Source organism: Pygocentrus nattereri, chromosome 13, assembly GCF_015220715.1.
Source record: "Pygocentrus nattereri isolate fPygNat1 chromosome 13, fPygNat1.pri, whole genome shotgun sequence".
In the NCBI taxonomy this organism is placed as follows: domain Eukaryota; kingdom Metazoa; phylum Chordata; class Actinopteri; order Characiformes; family Serrasalmidae; genus Pygocentrus; species Pygocentrus nattereri.
In genome coordinates this window covers 35,907,884-35,924,695 of record NC_051223.1, presented here as the reverse complement: position 1 = coordinate 35,924,695, position 16,812 = coordinate 35,907,884, and the positions used below count along the sequence as shown (strand labels likewise).

Genomic DNA, 16,812 nt, shown 5'->3' with positions numbered 1-16,812 from the left:
AAATAGCCTTAAACAAAACGATCATAAACAAAACAGCCTCAGACAAAATAACCTTAAACAAAACGGTCATAGACAATACAGCCTCAGACAAAATAGCCTTAAACAAAATGGTCATAGACAATACAGCCTCAGACAAAATAGCCTTAAACAAAACGGCCATAGACAATACAGCCTCAGACAAAATAGCCTTAAACAAAACGATCATAAACAAAACAGCCTCAGACAAAATAACCTTAAACAAAACGGTCATAGACAATACAGCCTCAGACAAAATAGCCTTAAACAAAATGGTCATAGACAATACAGCCTCAGACAAAATAGCCTTAAACAAAACGATCATAGACAATACAGCCTCAGACAAAATAGCCTTAAACAAAATGATCATAGACAAAACAGCCTCAGACAAAATAGCCTTAAACAAAATGATCATAGACAATACAGCCTCAGACAAAATAGCCTTAAACAAAATGGTCATAGACAATACAGCCTCAGACAAAATAGCCTTAAACAAAACGATCATAGACAATACAGCCTCAGACAAAATAGCCTTAAACAAAACGGCCATAGACAAAACAGCCTCAGACAAAATAGCCTTAAACAAAACGGCCATAGACAAAACAGCCTCAGACAAAATAGCCTTAAACACAACGGTCATAGACAAAACAGCCTCAGACACAATAGCCTTAAACAAAACGGTCATAGACAACACAGCCTCAGACAAAATAGCCTTAAACAAAACGGTCATAGACAAAACAGCCTCAGACAAAATAGCCTTAAACAAAATGGTCATAGACAATACAGCCTCAGACAAAATAGCCTTAAACAAAACGATCATAAACAAAACAGCCTCAGACAAAATAGCCTTAAACAAAACGGCCATAGACAAAACAGCCTCAGACAAAATAGCCTTAAACAAAACGGCCATAGACAAAACAGCCTCAGACAAAATAGCCTTAAACACAACGGTCATAGACAAAACAGCCTCAGACACAATAGCCTTAAACAAAACGGTCATAGACAACACAGCCTCAGACAAAATAGCCTTAAACAAAACGGTCATAGACAAAACAGCCTCAGACAAAATAGCCTTAAACACAACGGTCATAGACAAAACAGCCTCAGACAAAATAGCCTTAAACAAAACGGTCATAGACAAAATAGCCTCAGACACAATAGCCTTAAACAAAACGGTCATAGACAACACAGCCTCAGACAAAATAGCCTGAAACACAACGGTCATAGACAACACAGCCTCAGACAAAATAGCCTTAAACAAAACGGTCATAGACAAAATAGCCTTAAACAAAACGGTCATAGACAATACAGCCTCAGACAAAATAGCCTTAAACAAAACGGTCATAGACAAAATAGCCTTAAACAAAACGGTCTTGGACAATACAGCTTCAGACAAAATAGCCTTAAACAAAACGGTCATAGACAAAACAGCCTCAGGCAAAATAGCCTTAAACAAAACGGTCATAGACAATACAGCCTCGGACAAAATAGCCTTAAACAAAACAGTCATAGACAAAATAGCCTTAAACAAAATGGTCATAGACAAAACAGCCTCAGACAAAATAGCCTTAAACAAAACGGTCATAGACAAAACAGCCTCAGGCAAAATAGCCTTAAACAAAACGGTCATAGACAAAACAGCCTCAGACAAAATAGCCTTAAACAAAATGGTCATAGACAAAACAGCCTCAGACAAAATAGCCTTAAACAAAACGGTCATAGACAAAACAGCCTCAGACAAAATAACCTTAAACAAAACGGCCATAGACAAAACAGCCTCAGACAAAATAGCCTTAAACAAAACGGTCATAGACAAAACAGCCTCAGACAAAATAACCTTAAACAAAACGGCCATAGACAAAACAGCCTCAGACAAAATAGCCTTAAACAAAACGGTCATAGACAAAATAGCCTCAGACACAATAGCCTTAAACAAAACGGTCATAGACAAAACAGCCTCAGACACAATAGCCTTAAACAAAACGGTCATAGACAACACAGCCTCAGACAAATTAGCCTGAAACACAACGGTCATAGACAACACAGCCTCAGACAAAATAGCCTTAAACAAAACGGTCATAGACAAAATAGCCTTAAACAAAACGGTCATAGACAATACAGCCTCAGACAAAATAGCCTTAAACAAAACGGTCATAGACAAAATAGCCTTAAACAAAACGGTCATAGACAATACAGCCTCAGACAAAATAGCCTTAAACAAAACGGTCATAGACAAAATAGCCTTAAACAAAACGGTCATAGACAAAACAGCCTCAGACAAAATAGCCTTAAACAAAACGGTCATAGACAAAACAGCCTCAGGCAAAATAGCCTTAAACAAAACGGCCATAGACAAAACAGCCTCAGACAAATAGCCTTAAACACAACGGTCATAGACAAAACAGCCTCAGACACAATAGCCTTAAACAAAACGGCCATAGACAAAACAGCCTCAGACAAAATAACCTTAAACAAAACGGTCATAGACAAAATAGCCTTAAACAAAACGGTCATAGACAAAACAGCCTCAGACAAAATAGCCTTAAACAAAACGGTCATAGACAAAACAGCCTCAGACAAAATAACCTTAAACAAAACGGCCATAGACAAAACAGCCTCAGACAAAATAGCCTTAAACAAAACGGTCATAGACAAAACAGCCTCAGGCAAAATAACCTTAAACAAAACGGCCATAGACAAAACAGCCTCAGACAAAATAGCCTTAAACAAAACGGTCATAGACAAAATAGCCTCAGACACAATAGCCTTAAACAAAACGGTCATAGACAAAACAGCCTCAGACACAATAGCCTTAAACAAAACGGTCATAGACAACACAGCCTCAGACAAAATAGCCTGAAACACAACGGTCATAGACAACACAGCCTCAGACAAAATAGCCTTAAACAAAACGGTCATAGACAAAATAGCCTTAAACAAAACGGTCATAGACAATACAGCCTCAGACAAAATAGCCTTAAACAAAATGGTCATAGACAAAATAGCCTTAAACAAAACGGTCATAGACAATACAGCCTCAGACAAAATAGCCTTAAACAAAACGGTCATAGACAAAACAGCCTCAGGCAAAATAGCCTTAAACAAAACGGTCATAGACAATACAGCCTCGGACAAAATAGCCTTAAACAAAACGGTCATAGACAAAATAGCCTTAAACAAAACGGTCATAGACAAAACAGCCTCAGACAAAATAGCCTTAAACAAAACGGTCATAGACAAAACAGCCTCAGGCAAAATAGCCTTAAACAAAACGGTCATAGACAAAACAGCCTCAGACAAAATAGCCTTAAACAAAATGGTCATAGACAAAACAGCCTCAGACAAAATAGCCTTAAACAAAATGGTCATAGACAAAACAGCCTCAGACAAAATAGCCTTAAACAAAATGGTCATAGACAAAACAGCCTCAGACAAAATAGCCTTAAACAAAATGGCCATAGACAAAACAGCCTCAGACACAATAGCCTTAAACAAAACGGTCATAGACAAAACAGCCTCAGACACAATAGCCTGAAACACAACGGTCATAGACAACACAGCCTCAGACAAAATAGCCTTAAACAAAACGGTCATAGACAAAATAGCCTTAAACAAAACGGTCATAGACAAAACAGCCTCAGACAAAATAGCCTTAAACAAAACGGTCATAGACAAAATAGCCTTAAACAAAACGGTCATAGACAATACAGCCTCAGACAAAATAGCCTTAAACAAAACGGTCATAGACAAAATAGCCTTAAACAAAACGGTCATAGACAAAACAGCCTCAGACAAAATAGCCTTAAACAAAACGGTCATAGACAAAACAGCCTCAGGCAAAATAGCCTTAAACAAAACGGTCATAGACAATACAGCCTCGGACAAAATAGCCTTAAACAAAACGGTCATAGACAAAATAGCCTTAAACAAAACGGTCATAGACAAAACAGCCTCAGACAAAATAGCCTTAAACACAACGGTCATAGACAAAACAGCCTCAGACAAAATAGCCTTAAACAAAATGGTCATAGACAAAACAGCCTCAGACAAAATAGCCTTAAACAAAACGGCCATAGACAAAACAGCCTCAGACACAATAGCCTTAAACAAAAAAAAAAACCTGAGATACTATGGAATCAGACAAAACAAACTTTAGGCAGCCTTTGACGGTAAAGTTTGTGTGCTATCTTCATTAATGTGCTTTACTAGATTTATTAAGGTTTTTTGGCAAAATGAAAGATGACAATGCGCTATAATTGCACAATTGACGAACTGTGCTGTTATTTTGGTCTTTTATTTGACAGAGATTACATTAGACAACTCAGGCCAGCATTGCTTTATGTCTGTTACATTGTTAGGGCCCGTCATAAAATTACTGGACGAAATAGGGTGTACATGTTTTGTGGAAGTAAAAGGTAAAGGTGTCCTAAGTGCTTTCGTGTGGGAGTTGAATGAACACATGGGGCTAAAGTCGGGTGTTTTGTTTTGCAGAAGCCAGGTGGAGAGGAACCGTCAGAGGAGGATGAAGGGATCAAACGCATAGACCCCCTGCACCAGCTCATCCAACTTTTCAGCAGGACAGCACTCACTGAGAAATGGTGTGCTCCTTCTCACAGGATATATAAAGATCATTTGCCTCTTACTTCTCACTCTGTAACCTTTATCCTTACCTCCTATCTGCTACCTTGGGTTATTTATGTTTTTGAAATCTTGATCTCATGCATTCATAAGTGTGTCACCCATTCAGCCTACAGCAGATTCGCTGGCCATTCACGCTGAAGTCATGAGAAACATTGTTACTGCAGATGGTCTGTAGCGGAGTTAATGGAGTGGAAGATGTTCTCGGGGATTTCAGTCAGTTTATGAGTCAGTCCAATCATAAGAGCGATCATTTACCTATATCAGTATTAAAAGCACAGTAACAACAAAAACGGCCTGGTTTAAGGGATAAAGAGTGGATGGAAAATGATCATGTGAAAATGAATTTGGACTGTTTTTGTTATGCAAAATATATATCACTATATATATATATCACTGTCACTGCCTTTGGACCACATAGCCAGTACTGCTGATTAAAATGATGAAGTCTGATGAGATTCTAATCAGTAGAAACAGTAGAAACAGTTCCAAAGCAGCCATAAAGCAAAATCATTATGACTAAATACATATAAATCTCACACAGCTGTTTCTGAGTGTAAATAGAGTCCGGCCTATTTAGGTGAGGTTGGGTCTCTCTCATCTTCAGCACTAGGGTCTTTATCCATCAGATCCGTATTAGCATGATTAGATGATTTGACCTATTGAGTTTGCAGCACTTTGCGCTGCACTACAATCACAGTCAGAGTCACTCAGTCGGCCGTCGCAGGTAACACGATGGATCACATACAGTACTGTGCGAAAGTCTTAGGCACCCAAGTTACATTTTCAAAATCTATTTATTTGTGTAGTTTGTGTTGAATAAAAGTGTTAATATTTGAATAAAAAAAATTTATAGAATATTAATTAATAATGATTTATATATATTATTTGAATTATTAATACAACTTTATTCTAATGTATATAGTGATAAACTCACTGCTGAGGTAAACTGTTTAAAAATATGCTTAGATGCCTAAAACTTATATATAACTTGTATATCTATAATATTTAAATGCATAGTTAAAATCGCTCAGTTACAGACATATTTTTAACTCAAATAACAAAAAAACTGATTAAGTTAGTAACTGTAATGTGATTGCATAAATGTATACTAGGGATGCACTGAAAGAGCAAAAAAGGCATAAAAATGAAAAATGATAGAATCCATTACTTTGAATAACCAACCACTTGCGATGGATGCTGTGGCATGTGCTGTTGTCTGCATACTGGAATAACTTTAGATTATTTGTTTTATGTAAATATTTCTTCAGCTCAGTTTTGTTTCACTGTTTAAGATTTTTTTAGGAATAAAATTGCAGTTTTATCATTTCTAGTTTTTATGTTTAGCATTTTGGCTGTGAATGTTCATTTCATCAGATTATTATATTAACGTATACTATAAGGCATTATCCTATTTTGCTACACGACAAAGTAATTGTAATATGATGAAGCATTACTTTGTACTGTGTTTCTCCAAACACTGATAAAATCACACAAATGTCACAAAAATGCAAGAAAAATGGTTGATATTTAATCTTAAAATAGCTTTCGTGGAAGTTCACAACACAAATGAGCTGCATTCTTTTTGGACTGGGAGAAAAAGAAAGACAGACAGACGCATAAATAGACAGACAGACAGACAGACAGACAGACAGACAGACCTTTGTTTGCAGTGTTTCAGTAGAAAGACATAATTACGCATAAACTTACATATACTATGCAGAAAATAGACATAAACCTAGACATAAGTTAAAGTATGAGAGAAATAAAATAAAAGTATATATATTTGCATATTTACATGAGAGCAGGCACTGAGTGGTATGAGGTAAACTAAAAGCACACATTATAGACATAGCTAACTCTCACATGCATCAGTATTACAGTGTAAAGTGCCTAGTGAAACTATCATTACAACAGCAGGTTATGATATGATATACTGCACAGTGTGTATTGATCAGAGAGGAGATACAGTGATGTGTTCAGCACAGTTCAGACAGCAGGAGATCAGTACCGTCTCTGCAGTGAGGAGACTCGTTGTAGAGCCGTACATCAGTGGGTAAGAAAGATCTCACACGGCTCTTTAACACAGAGCTGCTGTAACGCTCGGCCACTGAATGAGCTTCTCCATTCATCCAGTGTAGCACGCAGAGGGTGTGAGGTGTTATCCAAGAAGGCTAACAGGTTGTTGAGTGTCCTCTGTTCTCCTACAACCTCCCAAGAGTCCAGCTTGACTCCTACAACAGAGCCAGCCTTCCTAATAAGTTTGTTCATTTTGTTCAGAGCACGTTTGTTAACGCTGCTGCCCCAGAACACCACAGCATAGAATAGAGCAAAAGACTGGTAGAATGACCAGAGGATCTTACTGCTCACACCAAAAGACCTCAGCCTCCTCAGGATGCAGAGACGGCTTTGGCCTCTCTTGTACACCGTGAGAGTGTTACAGCTCCAGTCTTGTTGTCCAAGCGCACACCCAGATATCTGTATGTCCCGACCACCTCCACATCAACTCCATACCTTACGACACATGTATAATCATAAGCACGAACACATCCTCTTTTAAATGATCTGTTTCAGTAAACTGGAAGAGGACAGCCTGTACATGGCCTATGCGGACATCATGGCTAAGGTGAGAGATCTTAACGAGAATTCAGTGCATGACATTTCGCAACACTGCTGCCACGGTGGATTTCAGTGCAGGCTGTAAAATGTTCATACAGACATGTTCTGTTTGGTTTGTGTGTCCTTCCACAGAGTTGCCATGACGAGGAGGAAGACGAGGAAGAAGAAGTGAAGAGTTTCGAAGTAGGCACCGTCTTCCCTCAGGCTATATTCTTTGTCCCCCCCCATCCCACATACGTGTTAAGAACACAGATTCTTTTATGCTGCTTTCAGAGATTGCATGCCGGGTTTTATACGTCCACCTTTGTCCAGTTCACTTTGTTTTTCATATGTGTGGTGTTGGTGAAATGCTACTGAGCTTAAAGTGTCCACAGTAGAGCATTCCCATTTAGGACTCAGTGCAGATTTAAAGTTTTCGGAGTTGAACCTCATTAGTCACACTGTACTGTACTGTAGGCCTGTATATATGGTCAGTTTTGGTCAGTGCATCATTTAGCAAACAGCAGCAAACCAGTGCTAGGGGCTGTGACAGGAGATGAACCATGTCAATACATAGAAACGTTAGCTGACAAAATAGGGCTGAATGATTTAATCAGGCTGTCATTTTCAGCCATGTTAGCGTGAAATTGGACAAACGTCTGGAGGGACAGTTCAAAAGGACCTTAGCACTGACTGGCTGCTTTTGTGTTAGCATGGCAAACTGTCACAAGGCTGTTCTAGAGGCTTCCATTGTTTCTGACTCCCCACCTTACTCACCTGTGTTTTTATTCCAGTTAGTTAAAGAGAATCAGCCTCTTAGGGTGAAATATGAATTGACCAAATTTTTATTTCCGCAGCGTGATATTATGAAAGATTTAAGCCTCAAAATTGCCAGCAAAGAAGAGCAATCTCTGGTAACCAAGCTAAATGTCTCTATTGGTTGCTTTTCCTTTCGACTTTCTACTTCCTTTTGAAACCATCCGCAATCCGTCATTTGTTCACCCCCTGGTTTTTTCGACCTTAGGTTAAAACAACAGTTGGAGCTGCTGTTTTGTTTTGGTTTTTGTCTTTCCCTCTTCCCTCCATCCAGTAACATGTGGCTGCCTAGCAGGGCCTGCTCACTGCTTACTGTGTGTTGCCTTGGCTGCTGTAGCTCCGCAAGGGCAGTTAATTTCTGATTTCATAGACATTTTTTGGCCATCTTTATGCTAAGCTTTCAGCTACCATGTCTCACAGCTTATGTCGCTATTTTGAAATGACACAGTAATACAATACAGCACATTGTACACATGTTGAATACTGCTGATGGAACAATTTTGTGCTGAGGCTAATGGGATACTGCAGTGCAGTCCGTAAGTAACTGGGCAGTTTTAGAAAGTTGTTTTGTTTCTATACTCCGGCACCTTGTATTTGGATTGAAACAGTGAGTGGGTGAAACTGCAGAATGCTTTGTAATGGAAACCCGTTTCCACCAGCTACTTTCTTACAATGTTGACGAAGTTGAAATATTGGCTGACCGTTAAAACCATGACTTATATTCTCACCATTTTTGACCGATGTATCTGGAAATTGTGACACCGTTGAAATGATTATTTTTAAAACATACATGTATTTTTTTCTTTTCAGCGAGGTTAAGATTTTGAGAAGGCAAGTGATCATTTACAGCTACATTTACTACAGAGAAACGAGGCTTTATTTGGTCAAGTATCCATTTGTTTGCTGTCTTTGGCAGCACCAAAGTTTAAAGGCATTAGTATTTTTCCTGTCTCACTTTTTTCACATCCATAAAGAGCCACAGAAAAGACCAGAGCCCAAACCATTCTGATCTTTGGTTCTAGAGACAAAACATTACGTTTGATAGTCCTGTCAAGCTCCTTCATCCATATTCGCCCAAACTGTATCATTTTTCTTGACCGCTGGATCCTTTGTTGTTAATAAGTAGGCAGAAGCTGTCCACCAGTTCTAGCATCAGTGGTAAAGTAAGTTGTCTTTTATCTTGTCATAACCTTTGTGTATTTCATGTTGAGCTGACGTCGCATCTTTCTACTTTGGTCTTTTCTGTTTTTTTTGCACCTTTCCTTATGAGGGCCTTCAGGTCTTGTTTACTTTCTGCTGTGAGTGTTGTGTCATCTGTGTATCACCGATCTTGAATCCTCAATCATCTGGCTTCTCATATTATATGTTCAGCATGCAGATTAAAAAAAGTATGTTCACCAATCCGGCATAACATGATGACCACCTCTTTGTTTCTGCGCTCATTGTCCATCTTATCAGCTCCACTTACTGTATAGCTGCACTTTGTAGTTCTACAGTTACAGACTGTAGTCCATCTGTTTCTCTGATACTCTGTTACCCTGTTCTTCAGTGGTCAGGACCACCATGGACCCTCACAAGGCAGGTACTCTTTGGGTGGTGGCTCATTCTGAGCACTGCAGTAACACTGACATGATGGTGGTGTGTTGTGCTGGTACGAGTGGATCAGACACAGCACTGCTGCTGGAGGTTTTAAACACTGTCTGCTCAATTAAACACTCCTACCTGGTCAGTCCACCTTGTGGATTGGGGGTCCTGACCACTGAAGAACAGGGTAAAAGGGGGTAACAGAGTATCAGAGAAACAGATGGACTACAGTCTGTAACTGTAGAACTACAAAGTGCAGCTATACAGTAAGTGGAGCTGATAAAGTGGACCATGAGCATAGAAACAAGGAGGTGGTCATCATGTTATGCCCGATTGGTGTGTATACTGTGTGAAATGAATGCTGACAATCTTCACACTAACGTCATAGTCATTGGCAAATCCTGTGCTGGAGACTATAGAGACAAATCAATAAAAACTGCATCACTGTCCAGTGCCTTACAGGCTGCTCTGTGGATGGTTGTTAGATCATGTCATATCAGATATTAGACCAAAAAATGCTCATATTTTCCACAGAATAAACGTGCAATGCCTTAAACTTTAAACTTGCACTGTTTGTTATAAGCAATACTGATCCTGCAGCTGCTTTACTGTTAGAAGCTTAGGAGCATCTGTAAAAACGTGTGGTAGATACTGCCAGTTATCAAATATGAGAAGCACTGAAATTGTTTATACACATAAGCTATATGATATGGTTTTGGGAATATGGATCACGCTCAAAATTCCGGGCACTAAACACAAGCAAAAGCTTTAGTTGTTAATCATCTGTGCACCAAACCAATGATGTCAGCAGAGATCCAGGAGCACAGGGGGAGGATGTTGAGGATGCTGATGTCATTTCTCTCTCTCTCTATCCTTCTTTCTTTCTTTGGTTCTTGCTCCCTGCCTCCCTCCTGCAGGAGAAAGAGATGGAGAAGCAAAAGCTGCTGTACCAGCAGGCCCGGCTGCACGATCGTGGCGCAGCTGAGATGGTGCTTCAGACCATCAGCGCTAGTAAAGGTGCGCCAGTCTGCTGCTCTCCAAATAGGTTTTATTGTATTTTGCATGCATGAAAATCCTTTGTTTCGATCTGTCTTTCTAAACTCCAGTCCTGGAGTGAGTTAGTGAGGTGGACTTGAGTCAGTGACTCAGTCTGCATGTATTGACTTGTCTCATGACTCAGAGATGGGCCTAATTGACTCACAACTTGACACAGGCTTGCGTCTAACTGACTCATTACTTGACTCGCACTGGTTCTTAACTGACCTGTAATTGGTCTTGGACTTGCGCTTAACCTGACTCATGACTCGACTCACACTTAACTGATTCATAACTGGTCTTGGACTTAGCTTAACTAACTTGTGACTCGACTCGAACTCGTACTTAAATGACTCATAACTTCACGACTTATGATTTGCCTTGGACTCACACTTAACTGACTAGTGGCTTGACTTGGACTCTTACTTAATTGATTTGCAACTCACCTCAAACTTGTGCGTAACTGATTTGTGTGGACTCAGACTCGCGCTCAGCTGACTCATGATTTGGACTCATGATATGGCTTAATTGACGTATGACTTGACCAGGATTCGCACTTAACTGATTCATGAGTCTGTTTGGACTTGCACTTAACTGACCTGCAATTGACCATGGACTTGTGCTTATCTGACCTATGCCTTGACTCTGACTTGTGGTTAACTGACAAATGACTCGAGTTGAACTTGTGGCTTGATACTTAAAGACTAACGTGATTTCAGAGGAAAAATCACAAATCTAATTGAATTTGGACGACCAATCCTAATATGTAAACAAATAAAACGCTTTGTTTTCAACCTTAAGTGAGAGATATTTACTACGGTTCTGTACAGTGTTGTTTTTAGAGAGCATTGCAGTATGGGTACTGTATTGAATTTTGGCAACTAGTAGTCACTGCCATGGTGTGAAATGCTCGCCAAGTACCTTATTGAGTGAGTTTACATGCACTCAATAATCTGATAACTGTAGAAAATCAGGTTTTGTCAGTAATCCCATCAACACGTTTACATGCTCTTGAGTAATCAGATAATGGGGAAACTCCAGGTCTACATGAACCAGACAGCAATCGGATCTCTGCTTTGCAACCAGCCAATAAACTCACAGAAGACGACGTGATGTAAACATAATGTAAAACTTCACACCGTGGCTTTTTTTTTTTTTTTTAAAGCACCACTTTACCTGAAAATATCAACTTACATCATTTAGAAGATGAAGAATATTCAAAACTTTTATTTCATGATTGGTTTTAGCGCCGCTAAACCACCATCTGTCCTCGCCGATAGAAATCAGAGTAAGAGTTTTCAGCACTGAAAAATCTGATTACTGAGCTAAATCCAGCTCTCTTCATCAAATTTTTAATCGGATTTCTAGATCGGAGGATGGTGTTTAAATCACCGTTTGAATAGGCGGATAACTGCAGACATCCAATAATGATCGGATTATTGAGTGCATGCATACGCACTCATTCACATTTCAGTCCAAATCATCCTTTGGAAACGGGGAAACTCCTTAACGTAGGTTTTAGCCCAGAGAGATCGGACAATGGAATCACTCTGGGCCTGGAGCTACTTAGAGGAAAATTTCCCTCGAGCTGTTGCCATCACGGCCTGGAAGGAGAAATCAGGAAAGATAAATAACAGAAATGACTGTAATGTCGTTCTTCTCACAGCAGACTCGGGTTCAGAACAGCTTCAAATAAACTTTGTGTTCAAGACAAACCCTCAGGCTGAAGGACAGAATGAAGGCTACATGCAGTAAATGCAGCATTTGAAGACAAGAGCCAAAACTAGCAGTAGCTAATCTACCTTTGGTTGTCAGTCGATCCCAAAATGCTAATTCCTGCATAGGTGTAACAGTTAGGGAGGCACTGAGTAGCTTAATTAGGGGCAATCCAACACTCCTGGTCACCACAGACAGGGGTCAGAGCACAGACATAGGCAGCAAGGAACCAGACAAACAGGTGCAGCCAAAAGCCAAAATCAGTAAACAACAAAATGCATGACCCAGAACTGAGAACCAGTGCACAATGGGAGAGTCCATGGAGGAGCAACCTCATGACAAGAGAAGCAGCGCTTTCTGTCAGTACATCAGTGTTGCCACTCACTCACCATTTTTAAGCTGTTTATGATGTAATTAATAATCACTAAGAAGCACTTGTAAGATGATATATTTTTAGAGGTGGTGTCGTTTCGAACACCATATCTCTGCAGTGATAGAGATTCTATGACTCTGTTCTAACTGTGCCTGCAGGTGAGATGGGACTGATGGTGGCGTCCACACTAAAGCTTGGGATTGCTGTACTCAATGGGGGGAACTCTACTGTGCAGCAGGTAAACACTTTGCTGGATTTTGCTTAGAGAGCAGCAACTGACAGTATAGCACAGGGGTCGGCAACACAAATGTTAAGAGGCATTTTGTCCTTTCAACAAAAATCTATCCTCCTTGGGAGCCACAACACTTTATGTCCCTTTATTGAAGTAACGTTTTGCCACCCTGGCTGTAAATATGTCTCAGTATGTGCTAATGTCCTACTGTAAACTGAAAAATAAAATCTAAATGAAAACACAGACTTGCCTCTCTCCGCTTTAAGCTTTAGCACAGCTAAAGTCGCGTTTCTCGCATCTCCGGCAGGAAACTTTTCTGCTAAAGTGGAATAGTTTCTTGTAAAAAGAAATCTCCCAGCATTTGATTTTTTAAAGAGGCTGAAGTGAGCTTATCAGTCACCAGATTTTTGGTCGAATGTTTCTGTTACCGTACCAAATGGTGCCTGAGGCGCCAGTAATGAACTGCTTCACTATTTAAGGTGTAACGGTAAAATACAAAGAAGATGATGATGATGATGAACAAGATGACTTCAGCCTCGTGACTATTTCGTATTTGAAAGCTTCTCGCTGTAGATTAAATGCATCAGGCAACTGGCTGGAGTGATTCTAAATGCGAATACGTCCATTCGTCTCCAAATTAGCGATGTCCGTCTTAAATCTTTCTCTTTGCCTTTTCTTTAACTTCTAGCTAGGCGAGATTGTTGTCTGCATTGCTATGGTGACCAGCAGTCTGTGCGCAAGTCTTCAGGGTTAAAGGGTGAATTAGCAGTTGTACATAAACTCCAGAGTTTAAGACCATTTATTGTTAAACTGTGTTGAACGATCAGCAAAGGAGGATGATTTTATGTGTACCTAAAAATCTAATTCTGCTGTGGAGCCACACCAGGGCAGCAAAAGAGCTGCATGATGCCGACCCCTGGACTAGCAGATTACAGTATGCATGACAAATTTAAACCATCAGTCAGAAATTTCTGCAAATGGTTCATACCTCTAAACAACAACTGCAATCTAACATGCATACATTTACTATGCATTCCTTCGGTGTTCGGGGCAGCTTCGGTGTTGTTTTAGCTGTTCCTGGTTGGGGTTTTAGTAACCATAGTGCTTGTATTATTTCTGTAATCTTTGTTTTTTTTATCCACTGGTAGAAAATGCTGGACTACCTGAAGGATAAGAAGGATGTGGGATTCTTTCAGAGCCTGGCGGGACTCATGCAGTCCTGCAGGTAAGACAGTAGTGGCTGGTTTTATCAGCAGGGCTCAGGCCAGCTTTCCCCTAAGGCTTTATGTGAAAGTAAACGATAAAGCCAGAAAGGAAAAGTTTGGAAAAACGTTTAAGTAGCCACAAGTATGAATTAGCCACCTGTAAAACAATCTGGACTCTGGCACGTTGTCACCAGCAAGTCTCTGTGTGTCTCTCTGTGTTTTGTTTGTTTCTCTGTTTTGCTTTTAACAGCGTTCTAGACCTAAATGCTTTTGAGAGGCAGAATAAAGCTGAAGGTCTGGGGATGGTGACGGAAGAAGGATCAGGTATGTTTACTGTATAAGGAAAATGCGAGACGTTCAGCCTTTTCTGATGCTATTATATTTTGTATCGCTGCTGTCGGAACAACTTAACAGGAGAAGGAGAAAACATACTTTACTTTCAATGTAAGTCAATGGAACCAGACATCTCATGCAAGTCATTTTGGGAAGTTTCTTTTGGTCCATTCATCATGAAATTTCCACACAATGTAAAGAACTACAGGCATTTTCAAATTATGTAAAAAACTCCAAAACGACGAAAACGGAGGTACGAGGTTTTTGACACCAGCGATATATTCTTGTCAAAGCAGTAATTACATATTGCAAATCATATTTTTCTAACTTAGATTTGTAGGTTGGCCATTATTCTCAATACACACCCAGTGTTTACTCTGTCTAAGCATCATGCATTTATCCATTTTTCGCATCTTGTTTTTCGTTAATGCCGTGTAATATTGATTTGGATACGATTCAGCTCTGGTTTGATGATCCACATTCATGAGTTCCCATGTACATGTCGGTTTTGTCTTTAATAACATTTTCTTGTTTTATTTTCTTATAATATGTATGTGTGTGAGTGTACATACAACCGTTTGATCAAATGATCGTGTTCTTGTCATCATTTGTCATCATTAGTACTTTGCAGCTTAATTCGATGAATGGTAATCTAAGACGAAGCTTTATTCCAGCTGTTTCTGAACTTTTGAAAGTTGTTGATGTAGTTTGCACTAAGGGTACCATGACAAAAAAACAAAAAAAAACGGATTTCCATCTTTGTCAATAAACACTAAAAAAGAAGGTTTCCTTTCTTTTTTGGCTTTTATTGTCTTTGCTACTAACTGATCGTCACCGCAGAGCGATTTTTAAGACTTAGACTTGCTTTAAGGAAAATCGTCTTGTCCTCAGTTTGACCAGATTTTTGGCGCATGTTTTTAACCTCTCTGTCTCATTGCTGTCTTACGAGTTATATTATAGTTCCGATTTTGTTTTATTCTTCATTTCAACATGAAAATGAAGTACAGGTTGTTTTCCTATTGTTGCAGTTTGTTTCTTTTCCCATGATTTTGTGCCCTTCTTTTTTGTCATAATACCCTTCTATTGAATCAGAGGCTTGTGCTGTCTTTTATTGCTCAAAAGATCCTTTGCTCTTTTTTTTGGATTCAGTCAGCTACGTTCCTGCTACATTCTTTAACTCCATATTGGCTTTTTATAACAGTAGTGGTATCATAACCATGATTGTGTGGTAAAATAACAATAGCGGTGTCTGACATTGCACTTGAGTCAAATCAGTGATCTGCCCTAACTGCCCCAGCTGATTCATTCTAGTTGGTTTAATGGCTTAATGATTAAAATACAAAGCTTTCAGAGTGATAATTGATGATTACTAGTCATAAAGTCTTTGATCAAGTGTATCATTGCTTTATATGTAAATAGTCGAAGATCCTTCTAAATATATAGTACTGTGGAAAAGTCAGAGAGCACCTTTGTTTATTTAATGTCCAGTTTTGGTGATTTTTGGAGTCAGAGAGATTTTTGGGGCGTGGAGTCAGTTTTCTTTTTTTATTCCGACAACAACCCAAATCACTCAGCTGTTCAGTCAGCGTTCAAAATTAAAGAGGATGTTCGCTGATCTCCTTATCTCTCTGGGCTCTGCCACCTACTGAGAAAAGACATGGCTATAAATAGGCTGGCAGAAACAACACACAGGTGAACCTTGTCAGCTATGTAGCCTGGTGTGGTTCGGCGTGGCTCGCTGTCTTGCAAATGACACACACACACACACACACACACACACACACACACACACACACACACATCATGAAAGCATCAGAGACTTGCTTTGAGTTTTTCAAAAGAAACCTGCAGAGATATTTTTCCACACCTCCAAAGTTCAGTCTTAGAAGTTGGTTTAACATTCCGCAGTCCAAGTACATGACGAGTTCAGTTCGAGTTCAGAAGCATTGGCCAACTGTGTTCGCACCCATCCGTGCAGTGAAACACCCACGCACATGCACAGTAGCGAACACACACACTAGGGGGCAGTGTGCACACTTGCCCTGAGCAGTGGGCAGCCCTATCCACACCGCCCGGGAGGCAGTTGGGGTTAGGTTCCTTGCTCAAGGGCACGTCAGTCACATACTGTCAGCCTAGCGGATCGAACCGGCGACCTTCCGGTCACAAGGCTGGTTCCCTAACCTCCAAGCCCACGACTGCAAACGCATTCAGGGAAGTTAAGGTCTTGAGAACAGCAGCGGCTTCTTTGTTTGATATGTCGATCTCCT

At 39.8% G+C, this 16,812-nt stretch overlaps 1 protein-coding gene across 30 annotated transcripts in view; it reads left to right on the top strand.

Moving 5' to 3' along the window:
- The window catches only part of ryr2a (ryanodine receptor 2a (cardiac)), a 352,340-nt gene that overhangs the window by 278,631 nt on the left and 56,897 nt on the right, over positions 1-16,812 (top strand). For 17 of the 30 annotated variants that reach the window (XM_037544155.1, XM_037544139.1, XM_037544138.1 and 14 more), the window contains 8 exons: positions 4,507-4,613; positions 7,228-7,279; positions 7,405-7,455; positions 8,109-8,165; positions 10,569-10,668; positions 12,934-13,013; positions 14,156-14,232; positions 14,463-14,536. In XM_037544155.1, the coding sequence (XP_037400052.1) occupies positions 4,507-4,613; positions 7,228-7,279; positions 7,405-7,455; positions 8,109-8,165; positions 10,569-10,668; positions 12,934-13,013; positions 14,156-14,232; positions 14,463-14,536 (598 nt within the window). The remainder of the gene's footprint in view (positions 1-4,506; positions 4,614-7,227; positions 7,280-7,404; positions 7,456-8,108; positions 8,166-10,568; positions 10,669-12,933; positions 13,014-14,155; positions 14,233-14,462; positions 14,537-16,812) is intronic. The other 13 variants (XM_037544154.1, XM_037544151.1, XM_037544152.1 and 10 more) reach the window with 1 other exon arrangement.